The sequence below is a fragment of the Falco peregrinus genome, chromosome 14 (genome assembly GCF_023634155.1).
Source record: "Falco peregrinus isolate bFalPer1 chromosome 14, bFalPer1.pri, whole genome shotgun sequence".
Lineage (NCBI taxonomy): Eukaryota > Metazoa > Chordata > Aves > Falconiformes > Falconidae > Falco > Falco peregrinus.
This window is the reverse complement of record NC_073734.1, coordinates 13531622-13552284: the sequence shown is the minus strand read 5'-3', so window position 1 is coordinate 13552284 and position 20663 is coordinate 13531622. Positions and strand designations below refer to the sequence as shown.

The window sequence follows — 20663 nt, the reverse complement described above, 5'->3', positions numbered from 1 at the left end:
ACCTTAGTTTTAGGGGTCCTGCCTGCCTTCCTGCCCTGCTCCCCGGCGGGGCGGCCCCGCGGCGCGTAGGGGAGCGCGGGTGCGGCGGGGAGCGCGGCCCCTCCTGCGCGCCGGCGGCCTGACCTTCCCGGGGCCGCGCAGCGTTGCATAACTCCCCTGCGCGGCCGCGCTCGGCGCTAGTAGGCGCTGCAGCCCGACGAGTCGCTGCGGCCACCGGCCGCCGGGAAGCGCGGCGCCCCTCCGCGGGCGCGGTAGGCGGCGGGTGTCCCCCGAGCGCCGCGGCCACGCCAGGGGGCCGCCCGCGGGCTGCGGCGCGATCGGGGCGCGGAGCGGCCCCCCCGCACCCGCCGCCAAACTTCCGCGGGGACCAGCGCGGAGCCGGGCGCGGGGGTCGCATCCCCCGCGGCGGCTGGCAAACGCGCGCAGGCATCGGCAGACCCGCGTCTTTGGCTGAAAGTTGAGGGAGGGCTTTGCTTTTTCTTTTTTTGTTCCCCCCCACCCCTTTTTTTTTTTTTTTGCGGGGGGGAAGGGGGGTGTTCCTGCTGCACCACCTCCCCCGCGCCTGGTGCGCGCCCGCGGAGCCGCCCGCGGAGCCCCGCGCCATCGCGCCGCGCGCTCTAATTGAAATGGCGCTTTTGGCCGGGGGCGGGCTGCCAGGGCGCTCCGCAATAGCACAATGCATGTCGATAGACGTCATTTGGTTTTAATGGCCTACAGGAAATTTGGCGTTTACAATGCGAGACATTAGCAAAGGGTGAAAGGGAGGGGGAGGCGGGATGGATGGATGGATGGGAATAATTGCAGCCCCCCCCCACCCCCGCCTCCGAGACCCCCTGTCCGCACCCCGGCGGCGCTGGGTGCTGGGGGGTGTGTGTGTGCGGGGGGGTGTCAGGGCTATTTTTTTATTATTTATTTTTGAACTTGATCTAGTTTATCAACAAGTGCAGAGTGGGTGCTACCCTAATTGTAACAGAGGAGTCAAGAGATGTGAGAAACGTGCCCTGTGTTACTTATTTGGGAGCTGAAAATTTATGCCTAGTTGAAAATGCCTGGGGAAATATTACATCAGACCAAATGACAATGATTAAAATCAGCTTTTTCCCCCCCCCTTCCCCCCCCTCTTTTCCTCCTTCTTCTTTTCAGTAAGTCTGTTGAAGGACGTGACAGTGGCCTGATCCTCCCCTACACCGAACCGTTATCCCCCGGCAGGGCCTGGCCGGGCCGGGCTGCGCGGGGCTGCGCGGGGCTCCCGCCCCAGCCGCGCGGCGCGGAGGGGCTCGGCGGGCAGCGGCGCCGGGGGCGCGGGCTGGGGAGCCGGCCGCCTTCCCAGCCTTATTTAATTTTCAGGGGTTGTATTTTATTTTATTCGGGGGGGGGGGGGGGGGAATAAATCTGGAGACCTTCACCAAAAGGAGGGAAAAATATCCAATTTTCATCGCAAAATTAGCTAGGGCGAGAGCAAAGGGCTGAGCTAATTGTAGCCTAATCCTCTGCCCTGCAGGCGTTTGCAAAGCCCTGAGCAAGAATTCGCTTTTTTTCCTCCTCTTCTCCCTTCCCTCTGTTATTTAGAGACGGGATTATTGCCTTTCTTCTCATAACAGCCTCGGCAGTTTCATTTAAAGGCTTTTTTTTTTTTCCCCTCACACACACACACACACAAAATAAATACAAAAAGAAGCAGCAAAAACGGGGAGAGAGAGAGGAGAGAGAGAGCAGCTTTAAAAATAATAATAATCACAGCAGGATCTGCGGAGCAAAGATAGTAATAAAAGCAAAAAAGCTGAGCCCATCCACACACAAACCCAACAGAGCCCAAAGCCAAAGGGGGGCTCGCAGATCTCTTCTGCGCTCAAGGTAAGGAACGCGGCGGCTCCCGCGGCTGCCCGTGCCGGGGCCGGAGCGCGCAGTGCGCGCCGTGCCGTGCCGTGCCGTGCATTGCATCGCATCGCTTTGCATCGCGCCGCGCCGCGCTGCGCCGCGCGGCACGCTCGCGCCTTCGCTCGCTCTCTCTTTTTTTTTTTTTTTTTTTTTTTTTTTTTTTTTGGAAAGTGCCTCTTCTTCAAACTAACTCGGCGCTTGGCTCCGGAGGAGAAGCGGCGGAGGGGTGTTTTTTTAAAGCTACAGGACCCGTTTGCAGCCGCCCCGCTTTGATAGCGCTGCGTGTGTGTGTGTGTGTGTGTGGCTCTGTGTGTGTGTGCGCGCCCGTGTGTATGTTTTGTTTTGCTCCGCTCCAGCATGGGCAGCGCCGGCGGAGCCCCGCGGCCCGGGGTGCCCGCGCTCCCGCTGCCGCCCCGGCCTCGGCTCTGAAGACGGCCCAGCCCCAGCGCGGCGGAGGCAGCGCGGCTCGCTCCGCGCTCCCGCATGGTACACGCGGAGCCGCGGGGGTCGGGCGGGCGGCGGGCGGGGTGCCGCGGCGCGGGGGTGCGCGGGCCGGGGCGCGGGGGCTGGCGGCGGGGCGGCTCGGCACAAAGGGAAGGCGGGCGACAATGGGGAGCGCCGCGTATGGAAAACACGGGCGGGCTGTGAATGAAACTCTGGCGCCAGTGAGAGTGGAAGGCTTGGTTTGGGGTAGACTTCAAACCACTCTAGGCTATAGTTTGCATTTCTGTTCCTGCATGCGATGTGGCACACTTCTGCAAAATTAATACATTAGCCTGGCTAATGCTCACCACCATTGGCTGCACGGAAAATGTACAGGATCGGGGATTCGGGGTTGGCTTTTTTTTTTTTCTTGCATTCATCTAAGACATCTCCTTTCTTGTTATGTGGGAATAAGTAAAGGACGCCATGTTGTGCTTTTTTTTTTTTTTGGTTGAATTTTATCTTCGGGCATACAGGGTGTTTAGAAGAAAAAGGCAGAAGTTGAGTGACCGGGTGCGTTGCCTGCTGGTGATTTCCCTGACCATCAGTAGGGAAAGGCATTTGGGTGACGTGAAACTTGCACTAAATAGACTGGAGACTGCCAGAGATAGGCGGGGTGCGGGGGGGGTGGGGGGGGGTGGGTGTGCGGGGGGGGGGGGAACCAACCTTTTTTTTTTCCCCTTGTTCTTTTTTCCTCCCCGCCCCCCCGTCGGTAACCAGAGCTCCAGAGGGAGCTCCCCCCTCCCCTGTAAAAGTTTTGGGCACCATCTCCTCTGTCACTCGGTCCGGTGCTCAGTGAAGCCGCGCGGAGGTGTGTGCAAATGTTTACGGACTTAATTTTGGAGCCGTCGAGCCCGAGGTTTGCAGTGCCCCCTCCTTGCTTTGTCTTTAGGCTGGGTTCACGGCGTAGAGCAGTTGTCTCGGAGTGGCTCTGGAGGCAGACCCGAGCGGTCGCCGTCCCTGTTTATAGAGACAAAGGTAATTGCCAAGTCTGTAGCTGTGCCCCTCTGGCTGCGCTAAACGCCGGCTGGGGAAATGCAGGCGCTGCCGTCAAGTCACGGGAGGGCCGGGTAACTCCTGCAGCCGGGTCCTGCCCCACAGAGCACTCTGGGGCTGGGGCGCCCGGGGGCTGCGGCGGGTGATCTACCCCTGATGCTCTCCTGGGTCCGCCGGTAAAGAAATCAAGGTCTCCGGGGAGGGAGAGGAGCTTTCCCGGGAACCCAGTCAGGGGACCGGCGTGGGAGCAGCTGCGGGCGCTGCGCGGGGTGCGGCCGGGCCGGGGGTCTGCAGCCGCCGGGACCCCGCTGGCCCTGGCTGCGGCCGCGACCTGCCCTCGCTCCGGCTCCCCGGGGGAGCGGGCTGCTTCATGGCAGGTCCTTAAACCTGCCGTTTTCATTTCACGTCTTCAATGTGCATGAAGGAATTAAACTGCACGAGTGAATAACAGCATTAGTTTCAATTAATTTTTATCCTGGCAACAATAAACTTTAGAAACAAAGCGCTTTTACATCCTTAATTAGTCTTGCTTCCCATCTGTAGTCTTTTAAGTGCCTGCTCCTTGATTTAACTTTGTCCCTCCTTCAGAGCCGCCTCCTTTTTCATTCTTTTCCCTTTTTTCTCGTTACCCCTGCCAGACCGCTGCCTGTTTCTTCCCTGCAACCTTTCACCTCCCTTGTCCCTATCTGTCTGCTCTGTTCTGTGCAGTTTATTTCTACTGTATTTTCCCAACATCAACAGCCAGTATTGGTTACCATGGCCCCAAGCTATGTGCAGAGGTGGGAAAGCTTCATCCGCCCAAAAGTTCTTACACTTTTGAAGTCTTTCTTTTAGTAGGATCTGAAATGTATCATCTAGAGTGTGTATTAAATGAACAGTATTCCTGAAGGCTTTAGAGCAAGAAAGGCAACACCCTGGAAAATTCTGCAGTCTTTCAGCATTCTCTGCCCTAGGGTTATAGCCCTGGGCACGGAGCTGAATGGAGCTCTTACAACTGCCTTCTGTTTACCTTTTATGGTTAAAATAACAGCTTAGCAAAGAAGCAACTTCATGGAGAAACGATTCAGTGAAATCATCTCAAGCTGTAGCAGCATAGCTAGTTTAATCACCCCTAGAGAGCTGAACAACTGTGAGCACAATGGGACACAAAATCATTTTGTGTGTAAATGAGCATGGCATTGTGATTATTTCACTTTGCATGGGCAAATAGTTTTTACAAGCAGTACTTATGCAGTTAGCTTAGAAAGGCAGAAAAAGATAAGCTGGCTCTGAAAGATCTTGGTGTGTAATGTTTGAAAAACTAAATATTCACATAATTTGGGAATCAGGCTCTATTGATTTTGCCTTCAGCAGGTTCCTGTGTTACTTATTAGAGCAGGGTTATTGCCTGTGCCACTAGTTGGGATGCTGTATCCTGTTGTAGGCAACTAAAGAGCAAGGATTATTTTAACATGGTTTAATAAATGAAGTTTGTTAGTGTTTCTGCGATATTTACCCTTAAGGTTTTAATTTTCACATCAGTATTAGAAAATATGTGCATAAAGACTTTCACCGGATAAATAAATTTAGGATTTTTGCTTTGTGCATAAAATAACAACATTACTCAGTGTGATGAATTTTAGCTGCGTTTTACATTAACAAGAAGAAGGAGTCATTAGAAATAGGGTTACGGTACCTTAAGAAATAGGGGCTATTTATTTTTTTGGAGCAATAGGAATGTTTTCAGTGCCCTTTATGTAGTGCTTAGCAATTACGCCCCTTGACAGTTTGCTCATATGAAGATGATTGAATTCCACAACTTCAATAAAAATGTAGGATTCATTTTTTTAATAGGAATCCTCTCCGACCAGGGGAAAAGCCTGTGTTTTAATTCCCCTTCTCCTCCCCTCCCCCAAAAAGCCAGTGGCACCCTCAATAAGTATGAAAAGCCATAAAAGTTTGAGAACTATTTTAGCTTTCCAGTGATTTTCTATAATTAAGTGTTTTTTCAACACATGCTCTAGCTGAGAGATGCCAAAAGCAGAGGATTGTTCAAAAGGTCCCTCCAGTGAATAGTATAAATTAAATATCTACTGTGTGAGTATGGCCTCACTGAGAATCTCAGACTCTTTACAGATCAAGGAATTTACTGGTATACCAACATTAAACAAAATCCTAAGATAGCAGCAGTGTTTAAATATGCACAAATAGATTCAGATCACTTGATCTTTAGCTATCTGTGCATATTTTAAAATTGAAGCCTGTATTTCAAGACAAATGGTTAAATGTAAGACGCATTTACAGAGGACTGGAAGTCCTTTGATTTCATTTGGAAATTGTAACAAGGGGTGCAGATGAGCCCTAATTAGGCACTTGTTTTGTGAAACTGCATGAGATTTATTTCTAAGGCAGCTCTGTAGCATGTGAGGTCTGTACCTTTATCATTAGTGATAATAGTTGGGGTCTGAACAAAGACAGGGTTGACATTCAGCCTGGATCTTCTGACCCTTTCATTTAAGTGAAGGAGTAGAGAGTGAACATGAGTTTACAGTGCTCTTTGGTAAGAAAAAAAAAAACCTTTGTGTTGGCAGGCAGATGAGGCACCCACAGAGTAGTAAACATGTCGATGAAATACTGTAGGTACTTAGTATGTAAGTTGTTTTTAAAAGTTAGTTCTTCTATTTATGCTGTATGACATATTTAGTGAAGATTGCCCACAACAGGCTCTTGTGGGAAACAAGAAAGCAGCGTCTTCAGTCATGAAAGGATTCAATCACTTTCCTTGAAGGTGGTGCTGTAGTAAAAATGTTAATGCCCAATTTCGCATCGGCTGACACAGGAGTCCTAGGACAGAGTTGGTATTTGCTTCGTGTTCAGTGCAGATGTCCGTCCAGCCTCCGAAGAGAAAAGGATGTGGATTCATAATGGGGTGATGTATTTCTGTGCTGTAGATGCAGGAAATTCTTAGGAGCTAACCAAGATGAAATGCAGTAAATGGAGATGTGATGACTTTGTGAAGCTGTCCAGATGTATTAAGATTTTTCAGTCCCTTTCTATATAGCTCAGAATTTGTTTTTACAAAGAATGTTGCTAATTGTATGTTCATCGAGTGGGGTAGCCAGGCATCTTGTGCAAAATACTGCTGAGAGAAAGGCGAGACCAGCTTTAGATTTCTAAGAAACATTGTCAAAGTAATGTGAGAGAAATGGGAATTCACTTTGCAATGCTGCATGTAAAGTGCTTGTCAGATGTAAGGAAGAGCCTGGGTGCTTGGTAGCATGCTTGCAGAACAAAATACCAAGAAAATTAGATTATATTCAGAAATGTCTTCAACTATAATGTTTTGCATATGTTGCTTTACCCATAAGGGGGAGAATGGATGGACATTTTTTTAAACTTTATAAAAGGGTTTTTTTCCGTTTGACATGTATGCCATCTATACCAATTTAACTGAAATCAGCTTTGAGACACGTTTCATGCAGAATAAGCTGTGCTTTTCTTACAGAAGAGAATTGAGGAATTTTCTTTTGCTGTGGTTGTCGTGTTCATTTTTAAAGACATTTCAGTATTTTTTGCTTTGTATGTCAGCTGAGGATTTTTGGACTCAATTCAGAAATTTCACTAATTTTCAAATATTTTATTAGGTGGATTGTTGAATTTGCAATTTTGTATGCCAGACTGTACGGTACTTTCTAAGGTGTCTTGTCATGGGCCAGTTTATATATCACACTGGTTTCACTGCTTCCAGGTATTAATTGCTTTCCATTTGAAAGTTTATTAGTTCTTTATGTCTAATAGTAAGGCTTAACTGAAAATTATGCATTTATTTCACTATTATTGAAAATAAACCTGAAAATTGATCTTAGTTTGATGTGAAATTTACTAGATGTATAAACTAAATGCCTTAGGTACTGAGGAAGTCACTAATTTAGAGGTGTCTCGTTACTGAGACAAACTTGCAAAAACCCCTGAATCCCAATTCACAAATTGGTTATTCGTTTGTCAGGGGATATTTCACATCTAACACATAAGCCCGCGACCTTTAATTAGAATTTTGCAGTTTGTTTTATGCCCCTTGAGGCTGACACCTTGAAAAATTTTTTTCTTGATTTCTTATTGCTAATAAGCATCTTTCTCTTCCCCTCTGGTACTTTGAAGAAAATGATGCAAATACACTTAATTACAGTGGTGGCAATAATTTGTTAGCTGAATATGTGATCAGGCAGATGCAAAAATGATCTGATTAGATCTGTGATCACACTGGAAAGAAAGGTAACACACTGCTACATTTAAGAGAAACTGTTCTTTTTTGCCTTCCCTTTGCAGGAGGGAAGAAGCATGTCCCGTCTGTCTCTAACACGGTCCCCAGTTTCTCCTCTGGCTGCTCAAGGAATTCCTCTCCCAGCTCAACTCACCAAGTCAAACGCTCCCGTACACATCGATGTAGGAGGACACATGTACACCAGCAGCCTGGCTACCTTGACAAAGTACCCAGACTCCAGGTAAGACCTTGGCATTTTCAGGCTCTCTGCCCAAATTTCTGTTGGTTGCATGGAAAGAGGCATGTACCTGTGAGGAATATTTCAATGCAAAATACAATTTATTATATATTCACCACTTATGAATAATTCAGTTCCCGATTTATACAGAAACTTCACTGGGGTTCTACAGAAAAAAAAGCCTTTAAAATTTATGTATTTTTTAGAGTCTATTCATTTTCTCTCCCAACATCTTCTGCATTCTGCTGATATATTTGAAGCACCTGTTGGTGTACTTTCCTAGATTATTTCTAACTGTACCAAGCAACTACTTTCAGATTTAGGGGAGGAAAAAGTTCCTTTTTTTTTTTTTTCTTCCTTGGAAAACAGAATGGCTCTCTTACACTGGGACTAATGGATGCTTCTGTTGGCCAGCCAAAAAACCTAACCTCAGTGGCAGCTGTGTGCCTCTGTGTCAGTGGTCATTCCCTTTGGGCAGTGGCTAGCTGACTGCTCTGTCCACTTGCAGCTGCAGGCTGGATTGAACCTTTGCATGCTTAAAGGTGGCTAATTTGTGCTAGACAGGTTGGTGACATGTCTGGCAAAATTTATTCAGATCTGGCCAGTATTGTCTGAGACTAGACTCTAGATACGCCACATTATGAACAGATGTGATATGAGATGTGATTTGTGTATATGGCAGTCTTTATTATTTTCCCAGTGGGTGCTGAGCACTGTGAGAGATGGGGGATCCTGGGCAGCATCAGGCCTGTGACAGTAGTGTGGACAGGACCACTGTGTTAAGGGTTAAAGCACATTCATTGGAGCATGACATTAAGACATACCTGATTTTGATTTACAGTTACAATCACTAAACCAATTCAAGTTTTTGTCATTCAGAGTGCTTATTTTTCAGACAGGTAAGTGCCTCATATGTAACCAGGAGAAGGTATAGATGTGCAGCGTCAGGGTGCCCAGCAGACAGGTTAAAGGAGGCACTATGGACTCAAAAGCAAACCAGAGCCCAGGTCAGCAAGTTTTGTTGCCAGAAGTTTTGCTGCCTACAAGGCCAGTATTTCCCTTAGGGCTTAGATGATTTTTTTTTTTGTGTGACAATCGGTGTAAAGCTCTAGTTTCATTTGAAGATTTTTCCTTTACAAGAACTAAGGATTTTTGCACAGATTTGGCAGGTTCCCAAGCAATAAATGACATTTATGGAGACACCTTGAAATGCCTCTGATGTCATGAAGCATATGGCTGTGATTTCATTCGAAGGAAAGGGAGCTGCTGAAATTCTCTATGGAAAAGAAACAGTTCTTAAAATACCTGTATTTTATGGTCAGACCAAAACAATATGATTTTTCTGGACAGTGTGTTTAATGTCTGTGTGGTACTGCTTCAGTCATAGAGAAGAAATCTGTTCAGTGGGGAGAGATTTATAACAGAAGCAGACAAATGCTTTATAGTATAAAAAATACAGAGAAGATTCAGCAGTTGTAACAGAGTGGCACATCTGTTTCCACATTTTAAAATACCACTGCTGACGCTATTTTTAAAATGTACCCCATATCAGACTTACTTAATAAAAGCTTCAGTTATAGAAGCTTTGGGAGAATATACATAAATTCACAGATTTTATTTAAAGAGAATAGATTACTGATCTAAAGCTTTTTTTTCCTGTTTGATAAACAACAAAGTATTTCTTCAGATTTTTTACTTTGTCTAAACTCTAAGTACAAAACTGACCAAGAGCTCACGTGCTGCCTGATGTTTTAGTATGTACTGTCTTCTGTTTGTAGCACTGTGTCATCTCATAAGGCTTCAGTGCTTTTTCACATGCTCAAACTTCAGTTCTCACTGGAGTAAGAGCCTACAGGATGAGACCTTTTTATAGCAAAAGATCGCCCTTCACCAGCATCCCAACTAGGACATATTGCTGTGTACATTATGAAGCTGGATGAAGGGTACACCTTAATTTATGATCGTTTTTCAAAGTTTTTTAAAATTTGTTTTTTCTGCAGTGCTGCATACTAGACTTGGTTGGTTACCCCCCCATTGAGTCTGGCCTGCTCTCATTCCTGGTTAAGGGAAAGTACTTGCAGTTATTTCAACGGGGATGGTTGGAGCTCCTGACTGTGCTTCGCTGCCCTGGTGTGTATATTCTGTAAGGCACAGGCTGTCTTCACAGTGGTCTGTGTCTGTCAGGTGCAGGAAGGAGATAGCTTTTCTGAGCAAGACATCTGGAAATAATGTCAGAGCACTGTTAGCTTACACTCAGAAAAAAAAAAATTATTGGCCACATATAGAGGCATGGCCATACTTACCTATACACAGAGCTTTCTTTTTTGGGCACTGTATTAAACTCTTGGTTTGAGCACGAGTTCGAAGGCTTGTAGATTGTTTTTCAGCAAAAGATGTAAGCATACCCTGAAATGTTTTGCTGAATCTTAGCTTCAGTCACATAAAATAGTTTGCGCTCACTAAAATTGAAAGCTGTGGGAACAAACTTCCTCTTTTTTTCTGTTACAATCTCTTTGTTTCTTCCTCTGCATTCCAAAATCCTAACTAGGCTTTTAGTTTGTCATATATACTGTACATGTGTGTTTAAGGACACATACAGACTGTGAATGTGTATAAATACAATCAAGGTACGCTTACACAGAGACATCACATGCTAATGGAAAACAGGAAAAAAAATACAATCAGCAAATCATGTTTATACTTCCATAGTATTTTGAGGAGGCCCAATCCTATTAGGTCCTGAACAAACACAATTCACATTGACTTCAATGGGAGGGAAGAGCTCCCAGCAGCTTGCCAGATCAGGCCCAGCAGGAGCAAGTATAGGTATGACCAGTTCCTGCCTATACCTGCTCTCCTGTCACCCCTCTGGTATGATATAAATTACACCTGACAGCAGGCAGCGTGATATTGTAATTTGTTAGGATTGACTGTGCTTAGCCCACTTAGCTGGCTCTGCTTGGCTCTTCCCAAGTCACTTGGTGGGCTCCAGTTAGGGGAGGTAAAGGACCCGATTCTGGAAGTCTGTGTCATAGGAGCAGCTAGCTGGTGATGTGAAGTTGGAGGGCAGATCTTGCATTTCAGTGATCCCAGAGTTGTTTCAGAGCAACTTTGACATAAGTCTTTAACATGGTTTATGTTAGTGCTGCTGTGGGAAGAGCATTTGTCCATTGATTAAATTAGCATAAGTAAAGGATGCCAGATTAGCCATTAAAAGGGATAGATAGATGCTCCCTTTCCAGTAAATTTTTATGGGCTGCTTAAATTCTCTCAGCTAAAAAGGAGAAAACTTGAGCAGTACACAACTGGTGTGACAAAGGAGAAGAGGGTTAAACAGCCACTGTCAAATATTGTTTCTAAACCACTTACACTCACCTTACATACTGCTCTTACTCACCTTTCCAATTGGCTTTTTGAATGAAACACTGTACTAAAGAAACATCAAACTCTGAGAAATTGTGGCCACCGACAGCATAACGATGGTGCTCACTGAAATTACCTCAGAAGTAATATTATTAATCCCTCTTCCTATAGCCACTTCGGGCTGCTTTCTGTGCATACCCAAAATTGCCGTTAAAGGTAACAAGCTTTGGAGGTACAAGGAGGCTGATGTTGTCTTACCTGGATCTGAGGCTGGATTTCAGGAGTGTATTTTCAGCAAGTTCTCCCACCAAAACTCCCAACTCCGGTAATTGTGAGTTACAGGAAGAAAGAAGAAAAACCTGTTGAATTCAGTCTCATGACCCTTACCACCAACATCTTCTTTCTAAACTAACTGGCTAAGTAGACAAATTATTTACCTTTGAGAGCATTTCCTCTAGAAATTCCATTCATGTTTTCTCCCAGAGGACCTCTGAGGCAGCTCCTTCACACATTGACACTTGAATATAGATTCATATGACAGACTGTAAAGGCTGCAAAGCCTTTAGCAGATCTGTACAAAGAGTTGCAAATTGTATTTATCCAAGGGAGTGAGACAGTTCATTTAAAAAACAAACCCACACCAGAAGTCCAAGCTCCTGACCTGCAGTCAGGAATACCCAAAGACACTGCCAGATCCTCCAGTCTTACTCCCACTGAACTCGGTGGCAGACAGCTCATTGACTTCAGGTGGAAAAGAACTGGAAGTTCCAAATCCACGAGTACCACCGCAAGCCCCGGCTTCTCAATTTCAGTGGAAACTTTGATACCACTTTGAATTCCTGTTAGAAAGCAGAACAAAAGTTTTCATCAGAAGCCTGTCCTTGTTGCAGCCCTAAATAATGTTTTTAACTCAAGGAATCGCTGTGAGCTCTTTGTGAATTGTTCTGCTATAAAAGGTAAATACATTTACCTTATGTTCTTGGTTAATTAGTATTTGTTGAAAAACCATCTACTAAAGATAAGCATGTTCTTTTGTTCAAATTTTATTTATAGAAGTTCATGCTTTCCATGGTGTTAATCATGTGACAGAAGCAAGCAAGAATATTTTAATTGACGTGGCACTGTCTAGGTGGGAGTAGCATGGGCGCACAGATCCCATGTAGTGCGCCATGTTTGGGACCTCTCTGCTCCCAGCCTTTCCTTTTCAGGAAAATAGATCTTTTTGGCCCCATGGCCCAAGGCATGTCAAGCCAGTGCTAACATAGTGCACATCCTGATCTCAGCTTTTGGGGAACCTGGGCCCACTCTGGACACTATGTCCTCCAAAGAAAACCAGCCCAGGCTGTATTAAGTGTTTCAGAAACTAACGACCTTAGCTGTTACAAGACATAGTAGAGTGCTCCAGGCATATCCCCCTGCCTCTCCTTTGAACTTGTGGGCTTTTTTTGTCATTTACAAAGGAGTTCCCTAAAGCATGTGTCTTCTCTTGACTTTTTTGTTAAAACAGTCACCCTTTTATAGATGCACCCTCAGACAAGTTCTCCTACCAGGTGTGACCTCTTGATTCTAGCTACTCTGTAGGTATCTGTGGGTTTTAATTCCCTTAACCTTTTCCTCTACACCTCCATCTCTCTGGTTGCTGGAGCTCAGCACTGACACCTGAGGTCTTCTGCTTCTCCCCCCTTTTCTGCAGCCGCAGTGGGCTGGGCTGAGTTCAGGGGAAAGCACTTCTCCAAGTTTTAGGTCCCCTGTGTTGACCCTGACAACACAATTTCTGATCCTGTACAGCCAGGTACAGTGGCTTTGTAAACTCAGATACACCTGCTACGGAGACCTACAAGATGGATTTTCCACATCATCCGTTACACAAAGGGCTCTGTACTGGGTCTGCACTTCTTGGGAGGGAGCAGGAAAATTCTTAATTTGGATATGTTTAGGACATATAATTCTCCAGACTCAGCATACCTGAGAACATCTCACATTTTTTGCTCATATAGCATCAGTCCAGTGTCACTCTTAACTTACTTGCTAATTTCCAATCAGATCTGTGTATTAGTAATATTACTGCCTGAAAAAAATACCGTGTTAGCAAGTTTTGTCACTTACCCCATGCTGGCAGTTAGGGTGTAAATTAGTCCTTCAACAAGGCCTGTACTCAGGCCAGGTTAAGTGGAGTGAAGACCAGATTTGTTCATAACCAGAGGTTGTTGGTGGCTACAAAAGCAGAGCACATTTGAGGGCAGGATCCCGGTCTGCAGCAGCAGCATCAGCTCTCTTCGGCCAGCACAGCCTCCTGCCAGCCCTGTGCCACAGAAGTCCTGTGCCATGTGGCACTGGTAGCATCCATCCTGACGTAGGTGTCTCCCAAACCTCTCTGTGCCACTGTTCCTCTGTGCTGCTTACCCACCCAGCAACTGTATAGTTTCTTGTCCCTCTTCAGTCCCTCTCTCATCCCTGCACACCCACTAAACTACTCTGGTTTAGCATGCTGCCACGGTGCATTTCACCCTTTGTAAGGTACTACTCTTCCCACCAAGGCCAGTTGTGAAGCACCCTGTTTGCAGGGTGATACCAGGCTTAGACACTCACAGGCTACAAACTGTTGTCTGTTACCCAGAAGGCAGAGCTGCTGAGTAGGTGCCAGCAGCCCACATTGAGGTGAAGTGCTACAAAATGCACCTGCATGCGAGCTGCAGCAGAAAGCTCATTATTTTTAATCGGTATTGTGAACTTGAACCATACACAGACTTTAAAGCAAAACACCCGAAGAGGCAGGAGCAAGCTCAGAGATGCAGGTTATGGGCATGGTGCATGAGCGCCGCGCACATGTAACGACACGGCACACCAGTGTGGCAGCTCTGCAGAGAGGGGTGAGCCTGCTAGGGCTCCCCTGGGCTCTGCCATTGTTCAAGGCAATCAGGTGTATGCTGCAGATGGGAACAAGTAAAGGAGCTGAAAAATCAGAGGTTTGGTTATATGCAGTGCCTTTTCTGAGCTAACATCAGAATTTTCATGGAGGTTAAAATAATTTCCGTTTTTTATTTCATGCACCTGCAACTTAGAGATAAATCTTTGGAATTTTTCTTACTTGGTTGTTGACTGGGTAAACCTCTCTTTGGTTTCTAATAGAATTTTGACCAGAAGAACACTTAGGGAAAAAACAACTTAAAAAGGGCTTTCTCCTTCGCAGCCCTTGTCCCCCCCACCATCTGCCTGCAGATGTTGCACTTACCAGAGTGAGAGCTTGAGAAAGTGAAGGAAATCTTACTGCCAGGCTGCTGAATCAGATAGTGTAAAACGAACCAGTCTTTCCTCATCTGCGAAGCCAAGTATTGCTGCTTTGTATGGGCTGCCGCGTGACGGAGGTCACACAAGTCCATGCAGCACTTTGATAAGCTCTGGAAAAGGTGTGAAATGTTTGTTCCTATGGGCAGACGTGTGTTGCTGCTCTGAGGGATCCAGCACAGCTCCCAGGCAGTGCACAGGGCACAGGCAAGGAACTTGCGGGCTGGCCAGAGCCGCTCCAGTGGGAGGTCCAACAGTCCCTGCTCCGTGAGCCCCAGAGCATGACCTGTGCCAGAGGAGGGGCACATGGCTTGGCCTCTGTGGAAAATAAAAATAATCTGTAACAGGGATGCAATTACAACTGGGAATGATGATGTTGTATACCCCGTCTCAGGCTTTCACTAGTGGCAAGAAGTCCTGGCTTTGGGGTCTGGCAGAGCCCACAGAAGCACACCGTGATAGCAGTTTCTGCATGTTGTCCAGGGCTGTTGTTGCCCAGCTGGAGATCTGCTGATAAAGGAGAATAGTCCCTGTAACCTTAACCCTTCATCCCAGTGACTTGGGGAAATGGGAGGGAAGGAATTTGTATGGAATCTGATTCTTCAGACCTGTCTGTCTCCACCTCTCCAGGTTCTCCTACTAACTGGCATGTAGGGAGCCACAACAGAGCTGAGCTGTCTGCTGTGATAAAGGTGTTTACTCCTTCGTGGGCTTCATAGCTGCTGCCTTGCCCAGCACAGCCGCTGCCCGGGGACTGCCTGCAGGCTCTGGAGAGGAAAATAGAGTTTACCCTTTGGGAGTACAAATCTTACTGTAATTGGGTGCTGAGTTTAAGCCCTGTCGATAAATGACTTATTTGTGTGGTTACTTGGAATACTTGGTGAAATGCACTAGGCAGAAAATACTGCCTAGCCTAGTCTCTGATGAACACTTTTTCAGAAATTATTGTTTCTCTGCATACATTTACAGCCTGGGTTGTGCTGAATTCTAGACATAAATGGGTATCATGACATCTAGGAAGGGGCAGACCAAGCTAGTCATGGAGAGGAGAAGATAGCAAATCAACACTCACCTGACTTACAGAAATAAAATTACAGTGTGGTGCTGTGCCTGGCACAGGCTGTTGAAAAAAACCCTGACTTTGAGAAAATTGGACATTCCTATGCAGATACTAGCTTACTCAACTCAGCTAGTTGAAAGGAAGAACAGACATCTCCATGCAGCTTGCGCAGCCTGCCCATGGTCAGGAGGGCTGTCATTTAGGGCCTCTCAGAGGAGCCTAGAAGATGAACCTTGAACAGTGTTTCCAGTACTTCCAACACAAAACACAGCTGGCCTCATCTCATTTTCTGCTCTTCGCTTTCTTCTTCTGCAATGATAACACAATTGTAGTTGGGTCACACTTAGCACATTAGCAATTCCCACCCTTTCTGCTTACAACAGACTGAAAACTGGTTTATTAAAACTCACAAAGAGAAGCCAGCAGACAAGGAGGCAAAAGTTCAACTTTTCAAGGGTTTTTTTGGTTTAGCATCCTATAGCAGTTTCTGAGGTTAGTTACTCAAGTACTTCTGACATTTCTTTCATTACTACTTTTGCTTACCACTCACCTGACAGGGCCAGCAGTACACTTCAGCTTTTCTTTCAGCAGTCATTTTCAGGGCAGTAACATGAAAAGCACAAGCAGCATACCTTGAAAAACCACTCTCACAACACACCACAGAAGCAGCCTGTCTCCTTTTATGTGCTGCTGGTGGAGGCTGTTAACCTGCCGAAGAGCATGGTGTAAAGTACTGCACCTGCGCTTGGGTCCACAGGTGTAGCAGCTTCACACTGGAAGCAAAGGGGAATCTCCTACACTGATTGCTTCTTCCCGTGCTGCATGGCTAGCTCCCTCATCCCATGGACAGGGGTTAGGTAAAGATGTGGATTCAGTAGCTTTGTACTGGAAATCATGTCCTGAGGTCACAGCTCACCATACCAGTGGAGCAGATGAGGTCTTACCTCTTCATATTTGGTCTTTGAATACACATGACTGGTCTTTTGATTTGTAAAGACCCTGCAATGGCAGCTGGTCTGCTTAGGGGGATATTTCATGAACTACTTAGGAAGTTTATAAAACAGACTCCCTAGATCATGAAGCAAGGGGGTATCTGTTTTGTAAGGAACATGTTATGAAATTAATTTGTCTCTAGGCCTAACTTACTTATTTTAATGATCCCACTGGTGGTTGTCGTAGGTGTCTTTCTGTGTATATATTGTGACCTACATGCTTGTGATCATTTATGAAATCCAAGATTTAAAAATACTTTGGACCTTACTAAGTCCTTGCCTACTTTCACTGAAATAAATGGAAGTGGTTTGGGTATTGGTATGTTGGGCCAAATCTCTCTTCCAATGAAGTCAATGAGAGTTTTACTGTAAGCTTAGATGGAAACAAAGTAAGCCTTACTCTTTTAGAAAACTGGCCTAATAATAAACCTGGCCAGAATAATCCCAGTGTAACCCTGTTGACCTCTGTGGAGTTACATCAGGGATGTATACTGACGTGATGTGTGGAGAGAAAGTAAGAGAACCTGAATGTTGTAGTAAGATGCTTCTGCTAGGTATCCACAGTACTCTTGTCCCAAAAACATCTGAAGGTGTAAAACCAATAGGCAAATGAAGACAAAGCATCATGCACTGACAGGTGTGTGCACATACCTTTCCTGCTCAGATGGCCTTCCCAAAGAGACAACTCCGCTGGTTTTGAAGGAGTTACCCGAAATTTGTACCTATATAACTGAAATCAGAATTAATCTATTAATAGGTTAAGAAAATCTTTAAGAACAAAGTGCATATTTAAATAGAAGAGATACACCGGCATGTAAACTCAGGATTCATATGTGAAAGTATAAAAGGAGGCTAGATCTCTTAAGCACAGAGTAACAAGATGGTGTGGAGGGTGCCAGGCCGTAGCTGACACGGGTTGTGCCCCATGCTGCTGCTAGCTGCATTGACATCGCCAGGCTTCTGTGTTAGAGGAAGTGTAATAAATTGATGGGTATATCCAGCATATATATGGTGTAGCACATCAGCCTGTTCCCTCGTGCTGTACTGACATTAAATGCATGATCTGGTGACTGAAACAGGTAAGTATTGTCAGTCACTCTCATCCCTGGTATAACTCCATTGATACAGAGTTACAGCAGGCTGGTGGCTCTCCTAACCGAATTTGATAGCTGGGAGAAGCTGCAGAGCTGGAATTAAACGCGAGTTATAAACTCTTATTTCCATGCTCTGTCCACTAAAAGGCCTACTCCTTCACCTCATCTGCTGTGATTAGCATGTACTTCAATCTTTTGATGCTTAAAAAAGAAATGACACCTGTAAACATTTTACAAGGGTTTGTTTTTTTGTTTTTACCTGATTTGCTCTCACTTGAAACTCTGCCAGGCAGGATGGCTATTAGCTTCACATGTGTGCATGATTGCATTCCTTATGGATGCAGTCATCCTGATGACTGCTTGCCTGTCAGAGCTGGGCACCAGGACAGATAGGCTCAGCAGAGGTATTCCGGTGTTCACCTGTACTATGTTGATTTCACTACTGCAGTATGGTATCCTATGGTCAAAGGCTAAAATTACTTTTTTATCTGCTGAGGACCACATAAAGCAAAACCTGAAAGGATTCCTGCACGTGGATGCTGGGAAGCTATTATACAGCATTTGCACCGTTGCTCTTGGTCAGACTCAGAAGGGATCAGTTGGCAAGCATTGGAAACTGAGATTTGCACCGTAAAGCTGAAACGCTGAAGGAATCCCAGTCCAAAAGGCAGGCTCCCGTTACGCCTCTCTCCTAATGGAGTGCAGATGCTACCAGTGCTGCAGGTAATCCGTTTAGATCTGGTAGATGCTTTTGCAGCAGCAAGCCTCTCTCTCTCTCTCTCTCGAAAGTGGACAATGAAAGTCAGGGACTCTTTTTAACCTCTTCGGTGTCATACTGTGTTATGCCAACAAGTTGTACCAGTGTGATTTACACCAAAGGCTGCAGCTTTGGCATTTTCGGAATGTGGTGTACCTTCTGGGAGACTGCTGCCTAAATCCTGCTGTTGCAAAATTTGCATACTATTTCGTGGACAAATTTGGCTAGTGGAACTTCACGGGGACCGGTAGATGACAACAGAGAAACCTGGTCCTCTGCTTCTGCTGGGGTTGTCTGGGAGGGAACGAGGGCTGAATTTGGGCCAGTAGTACTTAACACTGCTGCTGAATGAAGAAAGACATTCAATGACTGGTTTTTAATGTTACAGAGGGGGGAGAAAAAAAATCACACATGGATTTGTAACCAGTTCCAAACATATTTCCTCCTCTGTTCACATCCAGTTGTATTCTGTTTGCGTATGTGAGGGTTAAAGCGGGGGCCTGCTTCTGCTTTCAATTAAATCAAAGGATGTTTTGGCCTTGACTTCACTGGGACCAGAATCAAACCCATGACCGTAGTATTGTATTTAAGAATGAATCTCTCGCAGTCACATAAAAAAGCCAGGTTCAGCTTTCAGTATCTCATCGGAATCCAACAGTTTTAACAGTTTTCTTATTTTAAAGCTTTTGCCAAGCTTCATTCAGGAGGGCAAGTGTCCTCTGTGCAGCAGGTATATGGCTGCCTCCTTCCAGGGTGCAGGTTCTCTCTCCATAGCCCCTAGGCAGGGGCTCCCCTTTTTTGTGGGAACGTGGCTGTGGAGCTAGGCTCTTCCCAGTGGACATGTCAGTGGGTCACTTCCTCTCTGTCCCTGCTCTCTGGCTCTAGTAACACAAAACCTGGTGGTAATTCCTCTTCGCTTCTGCCTTTCACCTGCCAGTGGCTCGGGCTCACCAGCAAAAACTGTTACACAAGTCTTCCTACTTGGTCTGGATATACAGGCTTTGGTAGTTGCTTTCTCTTCAAAATAGCTTTTTAACAAATCATTCTTGATGTGTTCAGTTTAAGTGAACAGCCAGGAAAAATATGGTGGGTGCAGCTTAATCAAATGTACGAACAGGAGCATCATCATTCATTCATCATTTTGAGTGCCATAACAAAAATGCGGATAGAGAGAACTGCATGCAACTTCCCAATCACGTACGTGCTTGTAGGGAATTTTAACCCACTGCAGTCTGCCCGTAACTCCCTGCAGTGTCTTCGTGCCAGAGTGAGTGGTGATGTGAGCGGTAGTGGAGGTGTACAGTAGTGTAATTGCAGCACTGTTACATTCTGGGACTGGGCAAAATTGGTGTCATTTACTCACTGGAGGACAGAAGGATGGGTTGCAGGAAAAGCAAACAGAGGAAGAATGCAAGATAAGCTGTTTTTTTCCGTATTGTCATGCTCAGCAACAGAGCGCTTTACCAGTTTAATGGATAGGCATACCAACCAAATGCCCAAGCAGTGTGGGCAGTTTCTTTTAAGCAGAAAGCTAATGTATCGCTGCTGAGAGAGGCTGGTATCATTGCTCTTCACAGCGGTGGAGAGCATCCCAGTCCAGTGGAGGCTGGTGTGGGCACGGAGGGTCACCTGGTGTTCCTGCTCATCCCAGACAGTGCAGTGCTGCACAGTCCCTGGCAGCCCATCTCTGGGAACTTTTTCCTGTGGATCTGGAAATGAAAGAATTGTAGGAAAAAGCTGCTCAGCTTTTGTATGTCTAGAATCAAGGAGAGGGCTGTGGCTCCAGCAGATAAAATATTCTAGCTATTTACATGAGCAGCAGGTACCAAAGTGACTGTGTTAGCTGTCTCCGTTTACCCTTTATAAAAGGTTGTGCAGTGCTGGAGTATCCATCCCTCTTTCTCCTGCTGTGTACTGAAACGTGCTGGTTTCACAGCACCCACACATGCAAAGGATGTGGAGGGCCAGGATTGCACCCTGAAAGGTGAATGAGTTACATTTGAAATTTTCCCTGCCTTCACTGAGTCCCAGTGGGAGTTTCGCTCTTGACTTCAATGAGCGAGGATTTAGCCCAGTTATATTAAAATATAACTAGTATCTGCATGTTTTACAGCCTCCCAGCATGCCCAGCTGTACAAGGGTGATGGCAATGGGGGTAATGTCCAGATCTAGTCAGATTTGAAAATCTTAATAAAAATTCTGAGCTAGCTTCCACTTGGAAGTTAGAACAAGTAGGTGAGCAGCAAGAGAGCTGGCATTCAGTGCAACCCTGTTCTC

General features: G+C 45.9%; 1 protein-coding gene across 3 annotated transcripts in view; it reads left to right on the top strand.

The window, feature by feature from the left end:
- Positions 1-1427: 1427 nt before the first annotated feature.
- KCTD15 (potassium channel tetramerization domain containing 15) overlaps positions 1428-20663 on the top strand; it is a 46169-nt gene continuing 26933 nt past the window's right edge. The window contains exons 1-2 of one of the 3 annotated variants that reach the window (XM_027784228.2): positions 1428-1854; positions 7663-7838. In XM_027784228.2, the coding sequence (XP_027640029.1) occupies positions 7675-7838 (164 nt within the window). In that variant the 5' untranslated portion in view covers positions 1428-1854; positions 7663-7674. Of the gene's footprint in view, positions 1855-2039; positions 2365-7662; positions 7839-18211; positions 18353-20663 lie in introns of those variants that run through there. The other 2 variants (XM_055819038.1, XM_027784232.2) reach the window with 2 other exon arrangements.